Raw genomic sequence first — 24,203 nt, forward strand, 5'->3', positions numbered from 1 at the left:
TTATGAACTGTACCTAAAGACAGACCAAAGGAAAAAGGATTAAATGTTAGCACAACACCCATTACATGAGTTGCCCAGTTTGTACCGACGTTCATGAAAAAGATATACAATTGTTTATACAATTCCAGAATTCCTTAGAAGAGGTTAAAATAACTTCTCTTTTCTTTTTTTTTTTTTTAAGATTTTATTTATTTATTTGACAGAGATAGAGACAGCCAGCGAGAGAGGGAACACAAGCAGGGGGAGTGGGAGAGGAAGAGCAGGCTCATAGCGGAGGAGCCCGATGTGGGGCTCGATCCCATAACACCAGGATCACGCCCTCAGCCGAAGGCAGAGGCTTAACCGCTGTGCCACCCAGGCGCCCCTAAAATAACTTTTCTATACACAAACTAAGTTCAGAATGAAATAAAAGATTTAAAATATTATAATAATAAAGACAACTGATGGTTTCTCAGCCTTTTGGCTAAGATCAAGTGAAGACAATTGATACAAAAGATCTATCATTCCCAGAACATTCAGTGTGAGCTCGATGAAGACAGGGGCTATCTGCCATTCTTTACCAAGTGCCTATCACAGTGCCCGCCACAAAGCAAGTCCTTGATCTGAGTGAATTCACTTTCACCTGACCTCAGCTTACAGATTAATTTTTCTTAACCAAAATCTTGCTGGAATAGGATATAAAACCATGCCTAGTTCCTTCAACAACATACAAATCACCCCGATCACACCAAAAAGAGGATACAAATTATGGATTAACTCAGGGTTTTTCAATCTTGGCACTATTGAATATTTTGGGCTGAATAGTCTTTGTTGTAGGGGAAGGGGAGATTGTCCTGTGCACTGTAAGATAAGCAGCAGATCCTTGGTCTCTCTCAATGCCAGTACTACCCCCACCCCATCTGTAACAATCAAAAATGCCTCCAGAAATTACCAAATGTCCACTGGAGGGAAAAAACTATGCCTGATTGATCTGTGGACTAACAGTATTAACTCATTATATAGACGGAGGGGTTGATTCTTTTTGTCCCTTTTAATTCTCCAAGTAGTTTTCACATTAACAAAGAAGGCATAATTGGGTATTTAATAATTAGATACACTTGAATCAACTGATTATACTAGTAAAAGACAGTCCATCCCCTGAAGACAAAATACCACTTAGTAATGATCTACATGGTCTGATCAATCTTGGTTCGAAAGCCCAACTCTTCCTCTGTGCCCTTCCTGTTCTTAAGAGCATTCTATCATGGCACTGAAAATATCTGTGTGTCTGTCTCACTCCCCTCCTCTCTGCTATCTCTTCTTCCTACCACCACCCTTCACCCCACCACTGCATCCAGACTGTAGCTTTTTGGGAAGGACAAGTTTCACCACTTACACACCAACTCCCTGCCTAATGGTCCAACGTGTGTAGGCATCTGGTCATATTATAATTGCTCTGAATCAGGACACCTCGGTGGCTCAGTTGGTTAAGCGTCCACCTTCAGCTCAGGTCATGATCTCAAGATCCTGGAATAGAGCCCTGCATCAGGCTCTCTGCTGAGGAGGCTCCCTCCTCCTCTGCCACTCCCCCTGCTTCTGCTCTCTCACTCTCTCTGTGTCAAATAAATAAATAAAATCTATTAAAAAAAAAAAAAAGAATGGGAAGTTCTTATACATATATTTGCTCCGAATTACATCCCAGGATCTCAGCACATGATTCAGAGTCCAGACTTTTACAGTATTATTCTTCCCTTTCCAAATCATTTTGTGTTCCTCCATTATAAAAACAAAATGTGTCTTAGGTGTTCTGGAATACAAATAAGGTTTCAAATAAAATTTCCCAGATATCCTCGGGACGCCTAGGTGGCTCAGTCAGTAAAGTGTCTGCCTTTGGCTGAGGTCATGATCCCAGGATCCTGGGATCGAGTGCCATACTGGGCTCCCGGCTCAGTGGGGAGCCAGCTTCTCCCTCTGCCTGCCACTCCCGCTGCTTTGTGCTCTCTGACAAAAAAATAAATAAAACCTTTAAAAAAATTTCCCTGATATCACTACTGAAAGACAATTGCTTAATATGTGGATATATTTCCTTCACTGTTTCCACTTACATAATTCACAAAACTAAAATCATACATACTTTATGAACAATTCTGCATTCTACTTCCCCCGGCAGTATACAAAGAAATATCCTATCATCTGCACAGTTTTAGTGTTGAACATTTAAGTAAAAAAAAACAAAAAGCCTCTGCTGATTTAGAAATTTTAAAAGCATACATACACAAGTGACAAGATGAAATCACAAAAGAAAAGTTAATACATTTCAAAACTTAAAAAATAAAGATAAAAATTGAGTTAAGTAGCCAATTTATGTTAGAAAAAATTGTAGCAAGATAATCAAAGAGAAAAGCAATTATCAACAGAAGAGAAAAATAGGGATACGACTGAGAGAGTACCAACAAAACCAGAAGAAATTGGTTCTTTGAAGAAGAAGAATAAAAAATAAATTTCTGCGAAGGTTAAGGAAAAAGGAAAAAATAGAAAGCAATACAGCTAATCAACTTCACACAAAAAATTGAAGACACAAAAATGGATATGTTCCTGAGAAAATATTCACAAAACCTTAATCAAAAAGAAACTCTATAGGAAAAATGTGCCAGTTTCTGCAAAAAAATCAATGACATAAAGAAAAATATAAGGGAATGGGAAGAACTGTTATTAGAGATCCAACAATTAGATATACCTTGTTTGGAACCTGCAAACCAACTATAAGGAGACACATTTTTTTTTAAGATTTTATTTATTTATTTATTTATTTATTTATTTGACAGAGAGAGAGACAGCCAGTGAGAAAGGAACACAAGCAGGGGGAGTGGGAGAGGAAGAAGCAGGCTCCCAGTGGAGCAAGGAGCTCAATGCGGGGCTCCACCCCAGGACCCTGGGATCATGCCCTAAGCGGAAGGCAGATGCTTAACGACTGAGCCACCCAGGCGCCCCAAGGAAACACATTTTTAAGACAAGTATCACGAAGGGGTACCTGGTTGGCTCAGTCAGTTGAGCACCCAACTCTTGGTTTTGGCTCAGGTCATGAATTCAGGGTCATGGGACTGAGCCCTGAGTTGGCCTCTAGCCTGCTTGAAATTTTCTGTTCCTCCCTCTCCTTCTGCCCCTTCCCAGACGCCACTCTTATCTCTCAAATAAATAAATAAATAAATAAATAAATAAATAAATAAAATCTTAAAAAGAAAAAGAAAATCAGGAAAATTAAATATGACTGAGTGGTGAGTAATATTAAATTATCAATTATGGCGGGTGTGGTAATACCACAGTTACTATGTTAAAACAAATCCTTTTAACTAAAAGATACATATTGAAGTATTTCTGATGAAATGACTTGTCTGGGATTTGCTATAAAACACTCCTGCAAAAAAAGAAAGGAGGGAGCATGTATATGTGTGCAAAAATAACCTGAAGTAACAGGCACATAGGAGTTCCTTTATACTATTCTATTAAATTGAAATTTCCCATTTAAATAAGTTTAAAAGAAGGAGACATAGAAAGCCCGAATAACCCTTTTACGATTAAAGAAATAGTCTGGGGATGCTTCAGTGGTGCAGTAGGTTAAGTGTCCGATTCTTGGTTTCAGCTCAGGTCATGATCCCAGGGTCATGAGATTGAGCTGTATATCAGGCTTCTGCTCAGGGAGGAGTGAGCTTGGGATTCTCCCTCCCTCTCCCTGTGCCCCTCCTCTGGTTCGTGGGCACTCCCTCTTTCTCAAATAAATAAATCTTAAAAAAAAAAAAAAAAAGTCTGTCTTACTCATTGGTTAATCTTCCCATAAGGAAAACACCAGATCTAAATGTTTTTACAGGCATGTCCTACTGAACTTTCAAATAAAAAACTTCCACCTCCTACAAACACTTCTAGAAAACAGAATACTCTAAAAATCACATGGCCAGTACAAGAAAATCATGAACGTAAGCAGCAAAAATCCAAAAAAAGCCCCCAAAACAAAAACAAACCCCCCAGCAAATCAAATTCATCAGTGTCTTTAAAATGTACTGTAATGATCAAATTGGGTTAATGTCAGGAATCCAGGGGGGAGGGGTTTGCATTAGAAGCCTAGAATATCTACAAATGTCATTCATCATATTAACAAAGGAGAACGAAAATACAAGGTTCATCTCAATGGATGTAAGAAAAGCACTGTATAAAATTCAATACCCAATCACTCACAAAAAAACCCCAACCCAAACCAAAAAAACTACAGCAATCAAGAAAGTGATGGGAAGGAACTTCCTTAAAGTGATAAAAAATGTTCCTTCCAAAACCTAAAAACTGACAGCAAATATGCATTAGTGGACCAACGTCAAAAGCCCCTTTAGCATCAGAACAAGACAAAGATACACATGACAAACACTTCTAATTCAATGTTGTACTGGAGAATCTAGCCAAAGCAATAATACAAGAAAAATTATACATTCAGTGCAATGCCAATCAAAATCCTAAGTTTTTCAGGGAACCAGACAAGAGGATTCTGAAGTACACACAGAAGAGCCTAGTTTCCACCTCTGTATAATAGGAAAGTACATACTTCATAAGTTATTTGTATTAAATGAGTTAATATATGTATTTAGAATAGTGCCTAACACATATTAAGCACCATGAAAATGTTTTATCTATTACTACTCAATGGAATCATTACCCTTTTAGGAGACAGAACAATTTAATAATGAGAACAAACTTTTATCAGGCACTTTCAACATGTCAGGGATTGTCCTTGGCACTTCAATAACTGTATTATTCCCACTAATCCTCTCAACAATATCAGAAGTAGGTAAAAGCCACATACACAGAATTCACTGAGGAGAAATCAATCAGTAATATGAAAGTCTTACTGGAGGCCCTAGAATCTTGAGGATTTTAATTTAATCTGTACTACAGCCAAATTTGCTCCATTTGATTGCTGTTGCATGTTTATGCAAAACATTCCACATCACATTACAAAGTTAAGCTCCACTGTGAAGCCAGACAAGAGGGTTTACATTGGCAAACCCTGAAAATAAAAGTTTAGGACTGTTTATAAACGCCAATCCTGTACTTTGAACAGACCTAAACTGTAGCTACTACTACAAGAGATCCGCTCATGTTTCAACACAAAGATTGATCCCAATACTCCTGTTTCCCAAGATGCCCCTCAATCTCAACTACGCACTTACTACCTTCTACCTTTTGTTAAGGCTAAATATTTGTGTGCATCTTACTTCATTACCAAATGATGAGTATCTGAAGGATAAGGGTTGCATTTATTTTTTAAAAAGATTTGAGAGAGAGAGCTCGTGTGTGCGCACAGGGGAGGGGCACAGGCAAAGATTCTCAAGCAGACTCCCTGAGCGGGAAGCAGGATGTGGGGGCTCAACCCCACAACCCCAAGATAATGACCTGAGCCAAATCAAGAGTTGGACACTTAACTGACTGAGCCACCCAGATGCCCCAAGGGCTGCATTTAATACTTACATTTCTCACATGATTCTAGCATATGCTCACAGAATTAAATAATGTTTTCAGCAATTCTAAAATTGCATATTATAATTATTTATATCTGATTTGGTATTTATAACTTAATAAAAGTTCTCTTACCTCTACTTAAAACATTTTCAACAGCTATACTGATTAAATTTGGAAGACTATGTAAAAGTCATATATACTTTGGTCAAACAGACCCTATTATTTCATCTAATATCATTAACAGTCATTATTACTCCTAAGCTACTTTGTGCCTCAAAGCTCTGGACATTTATGATTCCTAAATGCCATCAGCTATCACTGTTATCTATACCTTGGCACTGCTCAGGGAGTCTAAACCCAATTCTATTAAGCTGCCCTCATTTAGCAACTGTGAGCTCAAGTCACCCCTTCCATCAAGAGATAGTAAAACTTGCTCTACTTCCTTCATGGAGTTTTATTGTTGTTGTTCTGTTTTTAGGGATAGGGAAGAGTTTTTACTGAGAAAGGTAAACTCACACAGAAGATTCTGGTGTCCCTGGCTGAGTGATAGAGAATCTGAATGCCTGATGAGAAATTTCAGAACCTTCTGTCCAGAGGGAAGGGCCAGATAACTTCCAGGGTGAGTCCTTAGCTACAACTTTGTCCTAAACAGAAAATGAAACCCATGGTCTAAAACTAATAGAAAAGCAAGTCCCAAACTAAAAGCAGTATTATGAAGATATAAGGGAAAAAAATAATTTAAAAATTTAATGTCACAATTTAGGAAATCCTAGGGGATGGTGGGTTTTAGTACTGACCAGCCTCAATTCCATGCTTGTTACTGAGCTCTTCAAGTTCTTCCTTTTCCTTCAAGGAAAGGGAAAAAATGAAGGTTCAAAGAAATCATCTTCTCAGGCCCCTATCTCAATTTGCCCTTCACAGGGATTAGTTCAGATCAGCTGAATAAAATTTAGATGCTCAACAAACACAAGAAACCTAGAAGATTCCTTAACCTAAGAGTTTGGAATTTTTATTCTAACGAGAAAGTTGATCTACTGAAGAATTTTAAGCAAAAATATGGTATGAACAAATTTGTATTTCTTAAAGCCCACTCAGGCAAACAAGATGAAGAATGAATTGGACTGACATGTCTGGAGGCTGCTGCTGGAGAATTAACAAAAACTAGCAGTTGATCCTGGAACAGAAGCACTAAATGGGAAGATGCATCAAAGATGCCAACTGAAAGAACTCTTTTTGACTAAAGGTGGGGGTTAAGAAAAAAGACAAAGGTGACTCCCAAGTTTCTGGGTTGGACGACCTAAGAATATATAGGGGTTCTGTTATCCAGATGGTAAATCCAGAGGAATAGATGGTGATGTAAGAAAAAAAGTCACCATTGGACATTACGGGGACCATCAGATATACAAAAGCATTTAAGGGACAATAATCTTAACCATCAAAGGGTGTTAAAACCCAACATTCCCCAGCCCATCCCCCAGGAATACTGTCCTAGAAACCAGGTTCCAAGAAGAAAATGTTAGTGGTGATCCATGCTCCAGAGAGAATTTACTAAATGTAGATACTAGGAAATATTTACTAATCTAGGTAAGAGTAGTTCAGTGGAGTTGTAAAGAGCAAGTGCCAGACCGCAGCGGATCGAGGAGGAGGTAAAAAAGGAAAACACAAGTATCTTTTCTAGACAGTAAAGTAAGCACCTACCTAAATATTTGCTTAATTGCCCCCTTTCTCTATGATTAGAAATTTATAAACATGAAATTTGTTCCATTACCTTTTAAACTATCCTATGGCAAATATCACAAAGCAATATCACAAACAATTGTTGAATGAACTCACACTATCTCCAATAACACAATTCCTGCTTACTGTCAAAAAATTATCAACCAATCAACACCATTAGTGGACGATTTCCACCAAACAGTTCGTTGACCAGTTCCCAAAATACCTTTAGTGATGCTCAAGTACAGAGTAACTTATGAATAAAATGTTTCTTCACCTGAGTGTATATTCAAACCAAACACAGTGATACAAATGTGACTGACAAGACACATTCAAATGTTATTTGCAAAGTTTAGAATACATGAGGCGTATCCAATGGACCAGGTATTAGAAATGCGACAATCTAAACAAAAACAAATTTGGACTGAATATGTGGGAAACTGGTGTTGAGTCAAAACATCCTTTCATTATTACGTACTGATTTTGTAGGTCACCCTTGGTGTTTTCTACATTGCTATATGGATTTAGCCATATGAACTCCTGTAAATGAATACCCACATCACTTAGACTTTCCAAAAATCAAGATCAGGATGATTCCACAATATATGAGAAACTAAATAAATACTACTCACTATGAAATATATAAATAAAGCATAACCTTCAAAATTAGAATTCTTAACAATACAATCCCACACACTGCACTGTGCTGTGAGAATAAAGGCCTTTTTTTTTTTAAAGTTACTAATTAGGATGTGAAACTTGAAAAAATTTTGGCTGAAAATCTAATTCTACTGAATAGCACCTCTTCTCAGTTATACACTTTTTTCCCATTTAGAAGGCCCAAACATTATTTGTTTGTAACAAGCTTATTTTTGTGCTTCAGGTAAACTGAAAGTCAAATAAAAACTCAGTTCTGCTCTTACACTGTGCACATAAGCAAAATACCCATACTAATATTCATACTGTTCCAAAACTAGTCAATTCTCAAGTATCCATTTAAAAGACAGAATTCATCCACTGATTTTTTCTTTTTCAAGATTTTATTTATTTATTTGAGAGAGAGAGAGAGAGAGAGAGAGAGAGCGCGCATGCGCACAAGCAGGGGGAGCAGCAGAGGGAGAGGGAGAAGCTGGTTCCCTGCTGAGCAAGGAACCCGATGCAGGGCTCCATCCAAAGACTCTGGGATTATGACCTGAGCCAAAGGCAGACACTTAACTGACTGAGCCACCCAGGTTCCCCAATTCTCCTTTCATTTAGTTTTCTCTATGGCATTAAAATGCTTAAAGAAGAAGAAGAAGAAGAAGAGGAGGAGGAGGAGGAGAAGATGATTCCAGATCTCAAAACCTTTCTTTCCTCTAATCCAGTGGTGAGGCCAGAGGACAAGTAGGAACAGGACAAGTGGAGAGAAAGAAAACGGGATGTGTACAACCTACAGCTCAGCCAGTTCAGCAACTGAAAGAATTCAAAGTAGGGAGAGCAAAGTGAGTGATGAGGTTGGCAGAGATCAAAACGCTTCAGAGCCCCTATTCCAAGTGAGGGATCTGGGATTTTAAAAAATAAGGATAGAAATGAAAGTTAAATCTATATAACTTCAATAAATCTGCTAACAGTTTGGCTAGACATTGACAATGTAACAAAGATCTCTCATTCTTATTGGTTTAGGGCACTCCCTGCATTATTAACTCAGGTGTTTGGGGTTCTTAAAAACCATGACATTTTAAAACATCAGTCTTTAAAATGAGGCAAATTTGCGAACTTCATGGATTAGGTTGAAACAATTTTCCTAACTTTCATTTCCTAACATTCATGCTTTATTTAAAAACAGTATTTTGATATTCTGTAGATGTAGAACTAATCTAACCGCAAACAACCCATCTATCAAGAAAGATGCACAAACATTTAAAACTACTTTTGAAAGACTAAGAAAATTAAATGAAATATGCATGCTAGAAAAACAGATATGACTTCTAATACTTTTCAAGACAACTGGAAACAATTTGTGAATTATATATAAATTTGGATTGAAGATGATGATCAATACTAAGTTATACACTATCACATAGATATGCATGCTAACGAGTGCTGAATTTGGAAATCCAATGGAGTCAAAGGGCAGAAGTGCAAGCAAACTTCAAAATATGCATTCTTAACATTGTCCTGCAACCGTGACATCAAAAGGCATACCTACACTTTGGCAAGTGACTGACTTGGAGTTGACTCTTAATCCCAACACATTTAAGTTAGGTCTCAAAATTTAGAGAGATGAAGTGCTATAACTGATCAAATGTGTGACCTTGGGCCCACTTTTGGAAGTTTTATATTGACTATCTGCCTTGCTCTTTATCAATTTATTTAATATGGTGACACTTCTTGGCATGAAGTTAACTAAAAGGTGAGAACACTATTATTTATCAAAAACCCACCTTAAAAAGCAACTCAATGACATGTTCATATTAAACCTAAACTGCATGTTTATTTAACTGCCACTGATCACTGATTTTGACTAGTGGTAACGTCTTGGGAGAAGCTTTACGGTGCGTGTAAGATTCGTTTGCTTGACTGGGGTTTGTTCTGAGGGAATGAAATGCCTATAGGGGATCCTACGTGATAGAGCTATCATACCACCTCTCCAAAAAAACAAAACCAAAAAAATTCCTAAAGATTGCATATCTGTAAAGAAAAAGGAGAAAGTGAATGATTTCTGAGTTATCTGCTGTATTCTCTACATTCAGGACAACTGGTAAACAAAACTTGGACCTTAAAAAAATCAAACAATTCACATCAATAATTACAGTCTACCAAAAACTTCCAAGGCAAATGCAAGCGCACTTCAAAAGATAAATGACATAACCCTAGTCTTCCTGCCATTAGGTACTCTTCTTGCTACTGATCCTGTACCATGTCACCAGAATTAGGCCTCCCCCTTTCCCTGATCGCATCATTCTCTTGTTCATAAAATTTTTATCCTGATGGTAAGAAATGTCAAACTCCTTACCACATTTCTGTCTTTTCATAATAGGACACCAAAATCCTTTTCCATCTGTCTCACATAAAGACACACCACCATAGTCTACATTCCAGTCGCATTAGAACCACCTGTACTTGTTCCACCTGAAACAGAAATACTCTTCCAACTTTCTCTACTTCTAAGTAAGTTATCTTCAAGTTCTCCTACCTCTGTTCAAATACACGTTCTCTCTGAAGTTTTCCCTCAGATCTCCAAACCCACCCAGTCAGAAACAATCCCTATCCTCTACCTTTATCCCCAACTTTTTTAAACACTTATCAGAGTATAACTCACAGGAAAATTGTGTGGACATGTACACCAACCCCACTAAATGCTTTGAGAGCAAAAAGTGCAACCTTGATTCATTTTTACATTTCCAGGTGTCTAATAATTGATGTTTGTTGGCTGAAATGAGAGGACACACCAAATGAAAACAGTGACTACTCAACTCAAGAGAATCACACAACTTCAAAATGTTCAAAATTTAACTCATGGTAACCCCTCCCCATCACATCCATACACAAATACTTCACTTCCTATGTTTGCTATCTTAGAAAATGGCAACCTCACCAATTCAGCTGCCCAAACTTGAAACTTTGGAATTACCCTTGATCCCTCTATCACAAAATTCGAACATGTAATTAATCACCGAGTTCTGCTGGTCACCCACTTTCCTCAAATCTTTTCACTGCTCTCCATCTACTAATTCAGACCACCCTCAGGACAGCTGAAATCCTGAAACAGCCATTTCTCTGGTCTCCTTGTTTCATTTCAAAGCATATCTCACTTTAGTCAATCATTGAGGTACAATTATGCCCCATCCATTTGAAAGAGCTAAAATGGGGGGCCCCAGGATGGTTCAGTGGGTTAAGCATCTGCCTTCAGCTCAGGTCATGATCCCAGGGTCCTGGGATCGAGCCCTGCATAGGGCTCCTTGCTCAGAGGAAGCCTGCTTCTCCCTCCCCCTGCTGTTCCCCAACTGTGCACATACTAGTGCCTTCTGTCAAATAAATAAATAAAATCTTTTTAAAAAGAGCTAAAATGGAAAATCTAAACTCCAGTAAGCATTATAAGCCAAGCATAACTGGCTCCATACTCACCTCTATGGTTGTATTTCTTGCTATCCCCCCCATCAGATGGAACTTAATAGGTTCCCTGAACAGGCTGTTCCCAGCCCGGGCTCACTCTTACTAACCCTATACTCTTCCTTCAGATCTCAGGATCAGACACCAATTCCTCAAAGACAGCCACCAGAGGAACAAAGTTACAGGTTACAGGCCCTCCTGTTTCTCCCACTATACACAGTACTTCCCAAATATAATGCTGGTCACATCAGTCTTGAACACCACTCTCATCCCCTTATCTATGAGGTAAGGGAAGGAAGGGTCCATATCTGTCTTGATTACCAGAGTGTTCCCTGCACTGAGGATAAACGCCTAGTATACAGAAAATGTTGGTCCAATACAGATGAATGCCAGCTTGTCAACTCTTCTAAGCCACTATTTTTCAAATTGTGGGTCACAAGCCAATAGTGGGTCATAAAATCAATACAGTGGGTCACAACCAGCACTTGAAAAAAAAAAAAAACATAATAGAAAACACCAGAGTATATTACAGATAGTAAGGATAAGTAGTTTGTCCACTTGCTGAGGTAGGGTCTCTAGTTCTCCATGTAAATGTAACTCTTACTGGGTGTGGTCAAAAAAATTTGAAAAGCACTGCACTGCTCCTTCTTTTCTTCTCCCTCTTCCTTTTGAAGAACGTCTTTTAAGACCCAGATAAGCAAACAGAAAATATAGTGCTCAATCACACAGTTCTTTAGCAAAAAGCCATTCTAACTTGAGCATTTCCAGTAAGAACAATCTTTCTGATTTCTCATTATGCTTTACTTATTGATTTCCATTTTACTTACTTACATACACAAGACACCCTATATGACAGTACATACAGTACTTCTACTTTTATTTTAGTCTCTGCTACCATATTCTTACACTCTTCAGAAGCTTAATCTTTGAGTAAATTTATTGGCTAACTGCACCATAAGCTTTACTTCTAAGACTACTACTCTCTGAACTTCATGAAATTGGGTTTCTCTTTATCCAATCTGTAAATCCATGAAAAAATCTACCACTGCTTTGTTGTCGTATGTATTTAGCCAGTAAGGTTAAAAACCGTCAACACAATGAGCGCATACTACACTGCAGCAAGCACTCTATCCTAAACATTTGATAAAGAGAATTTTCATTTATTCCTCATCACAATTCTGTAAGGTGGGTACTACAGGTGAGGAAGCTGAGAAAAAGAGGTTAAGTAATTGGTCCAAGGTTCACAGTTAATAAAGGCACATCAGGGATCAGAACTCTAAAGCAGTCTCTCCAAAAACCCCTTTTCTTAACCACTTTTTTTCAGGAGTTTTACTTTTTGTTTCTCTCTCTCAATTACTCCTTTTGAAGCATTTATAAAATAAGATCTACATCTAAAAACAAAGGATATCTAAACTGTTCAGAAGAAGTTTAACACCTTAATATTTATTCTCTTAAACCTGTGAGAACTGAGCAATAAAGAATTTCCAACCAAAATTTCAGAAGAAAATTAACACCCATCACATGAAAAAAACATCTGCAGAATTCAATGCTTTAAAATTTTTACACTTGGTGTAATTTAAGTTTCAACTAGCCCATTAATTTAGTGTTTGCCACACTGAAAAATTCAACTTCAGAAATTCTCAAAGAAGAAACCCTAAAACCACAAAATACACACAAAACAAGCATATCTTATTTTTCTATTAATTGTTGGCTGTTATGAATTGGCAGAACAGCTCCTGAACTGTTTTTGTAAATATACCAGGAAGAGGTATTTTACACTCCCACTTGTATCTGCAACATTCTTCCTACTCTTTTTTTTTTTTTTTCCCTTTCCTACTTACCACTTAATGTCCCTACAAACACCACTAGGCACTTATTTTCAACTTCTTGTTTCAATTTATCTCACTTTTTATAGACTAGACTAAGGAGAAGATGAAAAAAAGCAAAGTAAAACAGAAAATAATGCAAAAAGGCAACCAGAGGCAGACACTGTTTCCTCTCTCTCCATTATACATTCACTGGACATGCCAATATATTTCTTACATCTGTGACAGACACGAATTTCTGCTGGAAAAGGGTACCCATACTGTATGTAACACGTACAAGATTTACAATTTAACAAAAGTCACTTTATCTCACTATCAACCACATATAGCCTTCTTGAAGCCATAATAAATGAACTTACAAAGCCTTGAGAATAAGTAATTGTCAGAGTTCAAGGCACTTAATAAAATGCTTTGCAACTTAACACTGAGGTCAGCAATACCTCATTGGACCAAGGAGCCATAACTGAAAAACTCCAGAACTCTAATATAAACATGCATGCCTTAAAAATAAAATTAAAACACAGTATCATAGGTTTAAGAGCTGAAAAAGAAGTGGCCCCCACCAAAAATATTCTGTTTAGATAATAAACCACTAATCCACAGTGTTTTGAGAAAATATAACTGACATTAAAAAAAATCCTTGCCACTTCTCTGTTATGTATATCAATCTAGTGGTCAAAATGATATATTCAATATACTATCTGCCCTGCTCCTTTGAAATGAAAAACAGGCATAAAATCCAAGCTAATTCTGACCCAAGTACACAGTAGGACTACAAAACTGGTACCAAGACCAGAAAGATCCTTACTTAATATGCCAGATCCTAGTGCTGTCATCTATCTTTCCAGAGTCTGTTCTTTCAGTGCATATAGCATTAAGTGTTTACAAAGCAGTGATAGAACACATCCAATGAACAATGAAGGCAACTATAGCAACTTCATCAAGCCCATCGCTCAGATTATTAGAAACAGGTTCAAGAAATACTTTCAGGACTTACCTGTTAACTTTCCTGATCAGTAATTTTACCAAAATATTTTTACAAATGGCTTTTATAATCTTTTTTTGGGTGCAGAACATAAAGTCATTTGATTTATCGAATAGTTCTGACCTAACCATACCAAGTTAAATAAAATTTTCAATGGATCAAATATAAATATTGAAACAGGAACATAAAGATTCAACAGCTGAAAAATAAGTCTCTTCCTCCCCATTCCACATAAAATTTGAACTTAATTCAAGTTATCTGAATCAATCCAGAATGTTTTAGAAGAATCTTTGACTCCTCATTAAGAAGTCATCTCTATTCTGCATCAGTGGCTAATTAAAAATTCAGAAGTTGGAATTTAAAAACTAATTTGTTTTGTTAACACATTAGTATGTCAACCCACCTGGGTTCCAGTTTTTTCTTCTATAAAACTGGCACATGCCAACACTCTTGGTAGGGACACTTACACTACTAAAATCACAAGACCTAATCACTAAAAAAAAAAAAAAAGTTTCTGATGTCTAGAATGTTGGGATCATTTTGACCCAGTTCTAGATAAAATTCCTAATCAATTACCAAAAAAACAACTTACTTTCACATTTATAAAATATTCGGGTAATAACTCAAAAGTAAAAACGTATAAAGTTACATGTTTGAAAACTTAAAGTTTTAAGAAGTGAAGTGTCTCTGTTAAAAGTTCCCTGCCAACTTACACTACACACTGCGGGCTGGGGAGGAAAAAAAAAAAAGTAAGATCACCAACTTGAATTAAGTTCACAATGGGACAGTATTTTCTTTATAACTACTTCTCTCCATCCCCCGCCCAAAACCCAGACTGATTAGGATTAGAATTGTCACCAAAGAATTCCTAGAGTACAATCCTAACAGGGGACTGGGGGATAAACTCTCATCACAAAATTTAGAGAAAGGTAACTTTCTAAGTTAAACTCTAGTTTACTAAGTTAATACTAAGATAAACTCTTAGTACTAAAACTGAGTTCATCTCAATGTTGAGGGTTTTTTACTCTAAAAACCCACTTGATACATTTAGGACTCTTTTAATTATCCAAAGATATTTCAAGTAGCAAAATAATTTTTGTGTACTAGACGGGTGAGACACTACTAAAATGAGTTAGCTAAAGTTGCCAAGTACACAGATCAAATATGGAGAACGGAGTAGTGCACCTGAACAGAGGTGTTTGAATAACAGAGCACAGCTTTCCTTTCAGGCCTTGCATTACTCCAAGACTAAGCTGTTCAAATCAGGAGTCATCGAAATGACACACATTAAAGAAGTTTTCTCTACAGCATCCCAAGTCTCTAGTGAACTCAAATGTAAAATCCATTATCACATGACACAAAAATTAAAGAAATAACAAGCAAGAATATGTCTAAAAATGATCTGAAAATCCTTCGGAACATTTTAGTAAGTGCAAAGGAATATGATACTCATTATGTGTAATAGTTCGGAGGAAAAAAAGGCAAAAGAAAAAAATCTGTGAAGACGACAGAAAGTTCAAGGAATAAGAATAGATCAAAGTTCTTGCATTGCCAATTTTACAAGTCTGAAGTAGAAAACTGCAAAAATCCTCAATCTTTACAGGTTACCTTAAACTCATGACACATTTATCCTATAAAAGCGAGGAATTCAAAGCATTTGCCATATCCTTACATTTTCACTCCCCGAAACGAAGCCTACTTAGAAACATGCTTTAGAAGTTCTCCACAAACTCATAGGGTACATTTAACTTCATTATGCACTCTCACTGGCAGATGGAGGGATGACGTTGAGTTAAAGAGATGCTCCGTAGTAAGGGGGAACATCTTGTGGACTGTCAGATGGCCAGCCATTCTTCCTCTTCATTATCCTGGCACCTCAAACAACTACGACAGCAAAAGAGTAGGTCGGTGGCCATCAGGACAGCACCAAACTAATTATAAGAAGGGGATGATGGAGGGAAGTCTCCCTGAATTTCCTTTGACAAAAGGGCTGGTCCACAACTGAGTGAAGTAAAGAACGGTAGAGCTTTTTTACGCTGAAATATGGACCTCCAAGTATGTTTAAAGCACAAAAAAGCAAAAACACACAAATACAGAACCTAACACACATTTTAAACTTTTGTACGATCAGTTTATGTTTGCAGTTCATGACTGGGACCCTTACAACTCCTAATTTTGATTTACAAGTACATAGCTCCACACAATTGGTTATCTCCACCGCCCCTCCCAAGAGAAAGTGACTACAAACTGCAAAGAAAATGCCTCTGCTCTCTCCCAACCTAAAACCCCAGAGTTTCAGACATTTTGGTCTCACACCAAAGAAATGGGAGATGTAAAATGAACTGCGCTCCATATTGATTCTTAAGGCAAATAAAAAAAAGGGGGGGGCTGGGAATGGTAGGTAAAATAATTCGAACAAAATTTCAGCTTTGACGTTAAACCTAACGTCAAACCTGAAATCCTGGATCACACACACACACACAAATAAAATCAAGATTTTTTTACACTCTCATCCTCAACGGAGAATCTTGTGCAAAAAGAGAAAATCTTGAAGAGTGGAAAGTAGAGAAAACAGAATAAGTGCAATCGAGGAGAAAGGATTCGCAATTCCTCATTTCTCAACAACAAAACATTCAAAGCAAAATTGCATAAAAAGCCCTTACACACAAATGCACTGGCATTTCAAAAATTAAACTGCATGGAAGCAACAATAAAGGCGATTTCCATAGCACCACTCAAGAGCTCTAATTCCAGAACACACATCGATATGACATAGTGTTGCAACGAATGTATTAGGAAGCAAAGAAAATGGTTGGGCTACTGGACGTCTTCGACCAGCTCATTCAAACACCTTTAAAATTAATCAAAAAGCAGAGAACTAAGAAGAGAGAAAAAGGAAGAAAATATGGAAGAAAAAAGGTGTACCGAGCAGAAAAGATTAAGGGGGATGTGGAAGGCCAGGGCTCCCGGGACTAACCTGTGCCATCGCTGGCCGACGCCGAGAGGGCCGGAGATGAGAGTTTAGGCCGCTTGGCTGAAGGCGGCCCCGGTTCCACCACATTCTCGGCCATTTTTAATTCTTTCGGAGATACAGGCGAGGAAAACGAGAATCCTCGGGAAATCTCTTCTTCGGCCAGGGCTCCCCGCCCCGCTCCCTGGGGTGGGCTTGGGGGGCTCCTCCGGCCCCCGAGGGGGGTGGGGGAAGTTCCTTTTTCTTTTCGCTGGGTCGCGGTGGCTGAAGAGGGATGCGGACTCGATAGAAAAGGTAGGGGCAAGTGCGAGGGGCCGGGCCTGGGCCCAGGCCCGGAGGAGGGCACAGGAGCACAAATCCGCCGAGCGCGTCCGCTGCGGCGAATTCCCGAGAACTCGCGGCTCTAGAGGCGCAGTCCCCGGCCCGCCACGGCCGGCCCCTGCCCAGCCGAGGTCTCTCGGAGCTCCGCCGCCGCCATCAGCCTCTTCCTCCTCGGCGCTGTCCTCCTCCTTCTCATCGCCACAAGGAGGCGGGGGCGAAAAGGGGGGAGAGGAGGAGGCGACGAGAGACACTCACCTCCTCCCGGTGCCCCCTCCCGGACCTGCGCCCCCACCCTCCGAGCCCTCCTCCTGCCGCCGCGCTCCGCGCCGCCGCCGCACCGGCCCCTAATGGCCGCAGAGAGCTCGCCCGAGCCCAGAGCCAGGCTGGCGCCGCCGCCTCACATCGCGCGGCGGGCGGCGGAGGCGCGGCGAGGACGCCCGGCGCGGAGCTCGCCGGTCCAGAGGGCCGAGGGGGCCGGGCCGAGCAGCGCCGCCCGCCCGCGCCGACGCCGAGCCCACCGAGGAGGCCCCGCTCCGGCGGGCGGCGCAGGCGGCCTCTCCTCGCGCCGCGCTCTCCTCCTTCGCCCTCCTCTCCCGCGGCACAGAAATAAATACGGCCGCCGCTACGGCCCCCACCCCCGGCGGCCAGGTGCCGGGAGCGCCCGCCCCCCGGGGCTCCGCTCGGGGCCGCCCTCGGCGGCGGGCGAAGGCGCCGCGGGGCGCGGGGTTATGTAATGGTCCCCCCTAGGCGTCGACGCCGGCCCGGCTGCCGGGCCGCGGTGGGGGTGTGTGCGGACGGGAGGGGGCTGGGGTCGCCTCAGCCCGTGCGCCCCGGGCCCCCTGCCACTGTCTCGGCCCCTGCCGCCTCTCTTCGGCCCGGCTCGCCTCCGCACTCTGGCTCCCGCAGTTCGCACTCAGCCCGGCGTCCCGCTTGCCCACTCTCGCCCGCTCCCTCTCGCCCTCTCTCCCCCCCAGCCTAGCACACAAACAAGATGGCGGCTGTTGTTTCTTCCCTCTGCCGAATCCTCCTTACAGGCTAGCGGTAGCAGCGGCGGCCGGAAATGAGCCAAGGGGGGGTGAAAAAAAGGGGAGGGGTTGGGCCTCCGGAGGGAGGTGGCAAGGGGGCGGGGCCTGGGCCCGAGCCGCTCACACAATGGGGGAAGAGGACCCGGGGGCGGGGCCAGTTCCAATCACGGGATCCGCCCAAGGGCCCAACGCGGTTGGCGCTTCCGCAAACTCCCCCGGCGTCACCCGGTGGCTCCTTTTAAAGGGGAGGACTTGACGGCGGGGGGAGGGTTCGGGGGCCGACTCGGGATCTATTTTCAGTCGGTGGACACTTGCGGGGGAAGGTCCCTGGGTTGGGTCTCTGCGTAGGGGACCGGTGGGAACCGGGGCTGACGGAGCCCAGGAGCTGCGCTGGGGAAGGCGCCAGGTCACCGCGCAGGTGGCCGAATAGGAGCGCGGGGGGATGACCCTGCGTCCCGGGCCCTTGGGCGGCCAGTCTTCCGAACCCCAGTTGAATCAACGAGACAGGGGGTACCCCGTCGTTGGCCAGTGTTGTGGCCAGAGACCCAGAGCGTCCTCTCTCCTCCATCTCTTTCCCAGAGAGAACGGTTCACATCCCAAAATCAGACTGATTATGAGTTGTTTCCCTTTTCTCTGAATCTTAGGATCTGTTTTACAATAAGCATATATTATTTCGATAATCAGGAAACAAAAATCACAGCGGTGGGAAGACGCTGTAGGACCAGACCTAAATTCGTTTCTGCCCTACCACGTGTCCACTAGCCCCTACCAGGTACCTCTCTCACCAAAGGAGACTTGAATTATTTTTCTGAATACATCTGAGACCTGAGGACATTTTATGGTACTTCTTTTCACCCACCCCCCGTAGGCTAGCTCAATAAAAGACCACGTTTAGGTAGTGCCTTAAAGATAATGTAGTTACGGAAAAGGGCAAAAACGTAATATGCTAAAGATAATCTAAGCATGGACAAAAGCAAAAATGTTAACTACGGAGAAAAATTCTTGAATATAAATAAAGTGTGTGCAAAACACAGTTTTGCAGAGGAGGGCCTCTCCAGCATGCTTTCACATTCCTACACATTACGGGATTCCGCTGTGTTTGGCCTTGGGTAAATTGGTACTTGAGGAGGTGGCAAGGTTGTTAGTGTTCCCCGAGGAAACCCCCAAACCAGTATCTATGGAGATCGTTGAAAGCTTTTTCACATATTTCAGAGCTCATGCTCCTTAGTTGGTGTTTGCTTATTGTTGAATTTACTCTGGTGGTGGTGGTTGTTTGCTCTTTAAAGCGAATGGTGAGGAGAATAAGAAGCTAGCCGTGAAGATGTTAATGGAGCAACTCAGGTTACCAACAAGGATGAGTTCTGTCCTGTGATGTTCAGGCCCAATTCACCCCAACTACAGTAGAAAGCGGGTAAATTGAAAGGGTACTTTAAGAAAGTTGTTTCGGATGGATTCAGCATGTAGGACTAAGGTCAAAACGGGCCTTCAGGAATGATTCAGTTGTTTCTAATAGTTTATACCCACTTCGCAGTAAAGAGGACATAGGAAAGAAATGTGGACAACACCTGGAAACCTGACTGGTAGTTTCCTTCTGGAAGGTTGCTCACCCAACTTTTTGAAGAGTTTCTGACCTTTGGGGAAAAATTTGCCTCCTTTTGCAGAGGATCCAACCTGAGCCTAAGCACCATTCAAACATAACTGGCCTGCCTGGCCAAAAATACCTTAGGACTGGGTAAAGGAAGCCTGCCCAAGAAGATCTGAGGACCATCTCATGAGAAAATTCTGCAAAAAGGAGAATCAGGAGCCATGGACCTGCCCAGAAGGGAAGGCTCCACAGTCAACTGGGAGTTCTCGTGCCTCCTGCTCCTTCGCGGGATTTGTGCCTGGGGGTCTTTACCCAGGACCTTGAAGTCAGCCACGTTGAACATGGCTGGAGAAATAAGGGTCACACAAATGCAGTCAAAGTGAGACTTCAGATAGTTTCAGAAAAGCAGAATGGAATCATCAGCCTGGATTATATCTAGCCTAATCAAATGAAAATTTGTGCCAACTGTACAGTGGTATGCGTAGATTGAGAGTGTTCATGAGGAAGGAATTGTCTGTCAGTCACTAGCTGGGAGGTGGGAGGGGGACAGGAGAGGGAGACACAGGAGAGAGCAGAGACTGGCAAGTAAGAACATGGGCACTGAAGGCTACCAGGCCTGGGCTTAAATACCAGCTGTGTGACTTGGGCAGGCTCCTAACCTGTAAAATGGATTTCTTGATTAGACCTACTTTACTGTGAAGATTAAACATGATAATTTATGAATAATACTTATCACAGTGTTTGACACATAGTAAGCACTCAATACACGTTAGCTGTTTCTAGTCATTTATTCTAAAATTAAGTTAAAAAGGGCTATTCTAGGCGTGACCCAACAAAGTTTGTCTCAAGCACTTGTCATCAACGGAAGAATGGCTCATGAACTTGGGTTCCTCCCGCAAATACAAATGGGGACGGGGCTGTGAAAGTGGCTGCATATCCATTCCGAGGACTTATTGATTTATATACTCTTCTAAAATGTTGTCGGTGTTTGCCAGAACACATTTTTATTTATATCATACATTTAATAAAATCTGTTCTTGAAAAAAATTTTAGTAGCCACTATTGGCAAGGATGTGGAGAATTGGTATCTACATACAATGTTAATGGGAAAAGAGCATGGAACAAATGTTTAGGTTCATCCTATTACACTTATAGATTTTGAAAATCCCAGTATCTCCAGGATGTGTTCTGCAAGTGCAGAGAGATAGATATGAGAATGTTTCTTTCAGCATTATAATAGCTCCCCTCTCCACTCCCAAAGGTAACAAACCAACAGCCCATCTCTAGGTGAATGTTAAAAACAGTAACAACGGGGCACCTGGGTGGCACAGTGGTTAAGCGTCTGCCTTCGGCTCAGGGTGTGATCCCGGTGTTGTGGGATCTAGCCCCACATCAGGCTCCTCCGCTGTGAGCCTGCTTCTTCCTCTCCCACTCCCCCTGCTTGTGTTCCCTCTCTCGCTGGCTGTCTCTATCTCTGTCGAATGAATAAAAAATTAAAAATTAAAAAAAACAGTAACAACAACAACCAACTATGGATATGATTCCACTTATATAAATTTATGAAAGTACTCTGAGAAGAATAGGAAGTTACTGTTTAATGGGTACAGAGTTTCAGTTTGGTGAGATTAAAAAATTCTGGAGCTGGGTGGTGGTGATGGTTGCATAGCTGTGTGAATGTACCGAATGCCATTAAACTGTGCACTTAAAAATGGTTAAGATGCAGGGCACCTGCGTGGCTCAGTTGATTAAGTGTCTTGCTCTTCGTTTTGGCTCAGGTCATGATCTCGGCATCATGAGATGGAGTCTGGAGTCAGGCTCCAGGCTCAGCTTGGAGTCTGCCTGGGATTCTCTCTCCCTCTCCCTCGGCTCTGCACCCCATGCGCACATGCACTCTCTCTCTCTCTCAAATAAATAAAATCTTTTTTTTTTAGGTTAAGATGGTAAAGTTTGTGTTATGTATATTTGATCACAATTTATACAAAAAAATTTTAATGGTTAAAATGGTAAATTTTATGTTACATATTTTTTACCACAAAAAAACCAAACCAAACCAAACCAAATTAAAAAAAAAAAAAAAGCAATGAAACGACCTTACCATGGTGAGATATAATGCAGTCATTTAAAAAGGAGTGGGTAGATATGTACTACCATAGAAAGATATTCATGTATTGATAAAGACAAAAAGAAAATTATAGAACAGCAGATATAGAATGGCTCTATTTTTAAAAATGTAATTAATAACACTAATGGGTTAGGAGCTGCGAGAATATGTACCAAACTGTCAATGGCGTTGAAGTAAGGGAAGTGTTATGAGGAGCTTTCATTCTACATTATAAAGTTTGTGGTATGTGAAATCGGAACTAAAAGGCATTTTTTAAAAAAGCCTAAATGATTCGTCTTTGCTGTTAGGATAAAGCTTCATGTACAAGAAATGGCCCTTGTCTACCTGTCTCATTTCTCTCAAATTCCCTCCTTGCAACAAAGTGGAATCATTTCTGTGCTGCTTGTGATGTGTTTTCTCTGTCCCTGGGACATTCGCCCGTATTCCTTCTGTCTGAAACACTCACCACCCCCACCCCTTTTATCCCCCTAATTCCCAATCACCTTTCAGGTCTCAACTTACATATCGCTTTTCCTGTAAAAGCCTTCCTGGTCCCTCCCAAATTCTGGTTGCTGACTTCTCCCCTGCTGTCCCATGGCAAGCATCCTATACTTCCGAATCGCCTGCATTCTGCACTGTGTTACAGTCCTTGTTGGCCTTTTCGGGTGACCATGTTGTCCATCTCTCTCTCTTTCCTGGCTCCTAACTCAGGACCTGAAGCATGGTAGGAACTCAACTCAAACTTCTTGAGCAAACGAATAGATACCACTGATTTGTCAATCTGGTCTGAGTGAGTGGGTCTCCTTGCCCATCCTTTATTCACCTGCAGCAACGAAGACACAGTCTATCTGGCCCTGAAAAGGACAGTCTATATTACCTGTCCACCGGGTACCAGCCAATCTTCCTCTCTCCTGGAATCATGAATATCTTGACCCAGATTCTTTATAACAGAAGGAGAATAAGTGTTTGTATTCATTAATGATCTGGGAAACCGAGGCTCTAAATCAAATAAAATGTCCTTCATGAGACCCCAAACTGAGGCAAAGGGAGGGATTGAACTCAGGTTTTCCAACAGCACATACAGGCCTCTCACCACTGAACCCTGGGCAGGAAGCAGGTCTCATGCTTTCTCATGCCGCTGGTAACTGGTACAGGAACTGCTGCAGGATTCATAGCCAATGAGTGTCTGTTGAAGGAAGGAAGGAAGGAAGGAAGGAAGGAAGGAAGGAAGGAAGGAAGGAAGGAAGGGAGAAGGGAGTTCTATATGTAAACACATACTCAAACACACACATTCACAAAGTTTTTTTTTTTTTTTTAAGTAGGCTCCATGCCCAATGTGGAGCCCAATGTGGGGCTTGAACTCATGACCCTGGGATGTGGACCTGAGCTGAGATCAAGATGTGGGACACTTAACCAACTGAGCCACCCAGATGTCTGCCCCACCATAAAATCTTTTCTATAAAATTAGAACACAGAGTGCCAAAGCCACAAAAGCAGCCACAGAATTTGTAACTTTCCATGTTGATAGGCCTGGTGCCCCACCATAAGGACTGAAGTGGACTAACAGAGCCTAACTACTAGCAAGCAAGAACTTGCAATCTTGACACCCTGAACCAGCCTTTCCTGAGCATCTTCTCTGTGCCCAGCACTTTGTTGGGGACTGTGGATTCCAAGATGGAGAAGACACTATGTCCATCCTCTGGGCACACCATCTAGTTGGAGAGAAACCTATAGTGATAAATAGTTACCAGACAGAGTGATGGAGCCTCTCTCAAGGCAAACAAGGATGGATAATTCATGAGCAAAACACTTGTCACATTGGTGCCTGGGTGCTGCTCACCAAGGCTGGAGCATATGCTAATGAGAGGGCCCAGGCAGCAGAGGATGCTGAAAGAGAGGTCTGGCCAGGCCACAAAGGACCATGTGTGCCATACTGGGAAGTTTGGACTGAGACCTGCTTTTTATTTGGAACCTGTGGCCATTTGATCTACGAATTAGAATGTATAGCAATTCAGTGGAATATTAAAATACATTAGCAGTATTATAAATAAAAATCTGATTGACTTCAAAATAAAATCATGACCTAAAATTTCGTCCTTT

General features: G+C 41.2%; 1 protein-coding gene across 1 annotated transcript in view; it reads right to left on the bottom strand.

Moving 5' to 3' along the window:
* The window catches only part of EP300 (E1A binding protein p300), an 82,251-nt gene extending 63,829 nt beyond the window's left edge, over positions 1-18,422 (bottom strand). The window contains exon 1 of the mRNA XM_026479564.4: positions 17,078-18,422. Within this exon, the coding sequence (XP_026335349.1) occupies positions 17,078-17,171 (94 nt within the window). The 5' untranslated portion in view covers positions 17,172-18,422. The remainder of the gene's footprint in view (positions 1-17,077) is intronic.
* Positions 18,423-24,203: the final 5,781 nt, after the last annotated feature.

The sequence above is a fragment of the Ursus arctos genome, unplaced genomic scaffold, assembly GCF_023065955.2.
Source record: "Ursus arctos isolate Adak ecotype North America unplaced genomic scaffold, UrsArc2.0 scaffold_21, whole genome shotgun sequence".
Lineage (NCBI taxonomy): Eukaryota > Metazoa > Chordata > Mammalia > Carnivora > Ursidae > Ursus > Ursus arctos.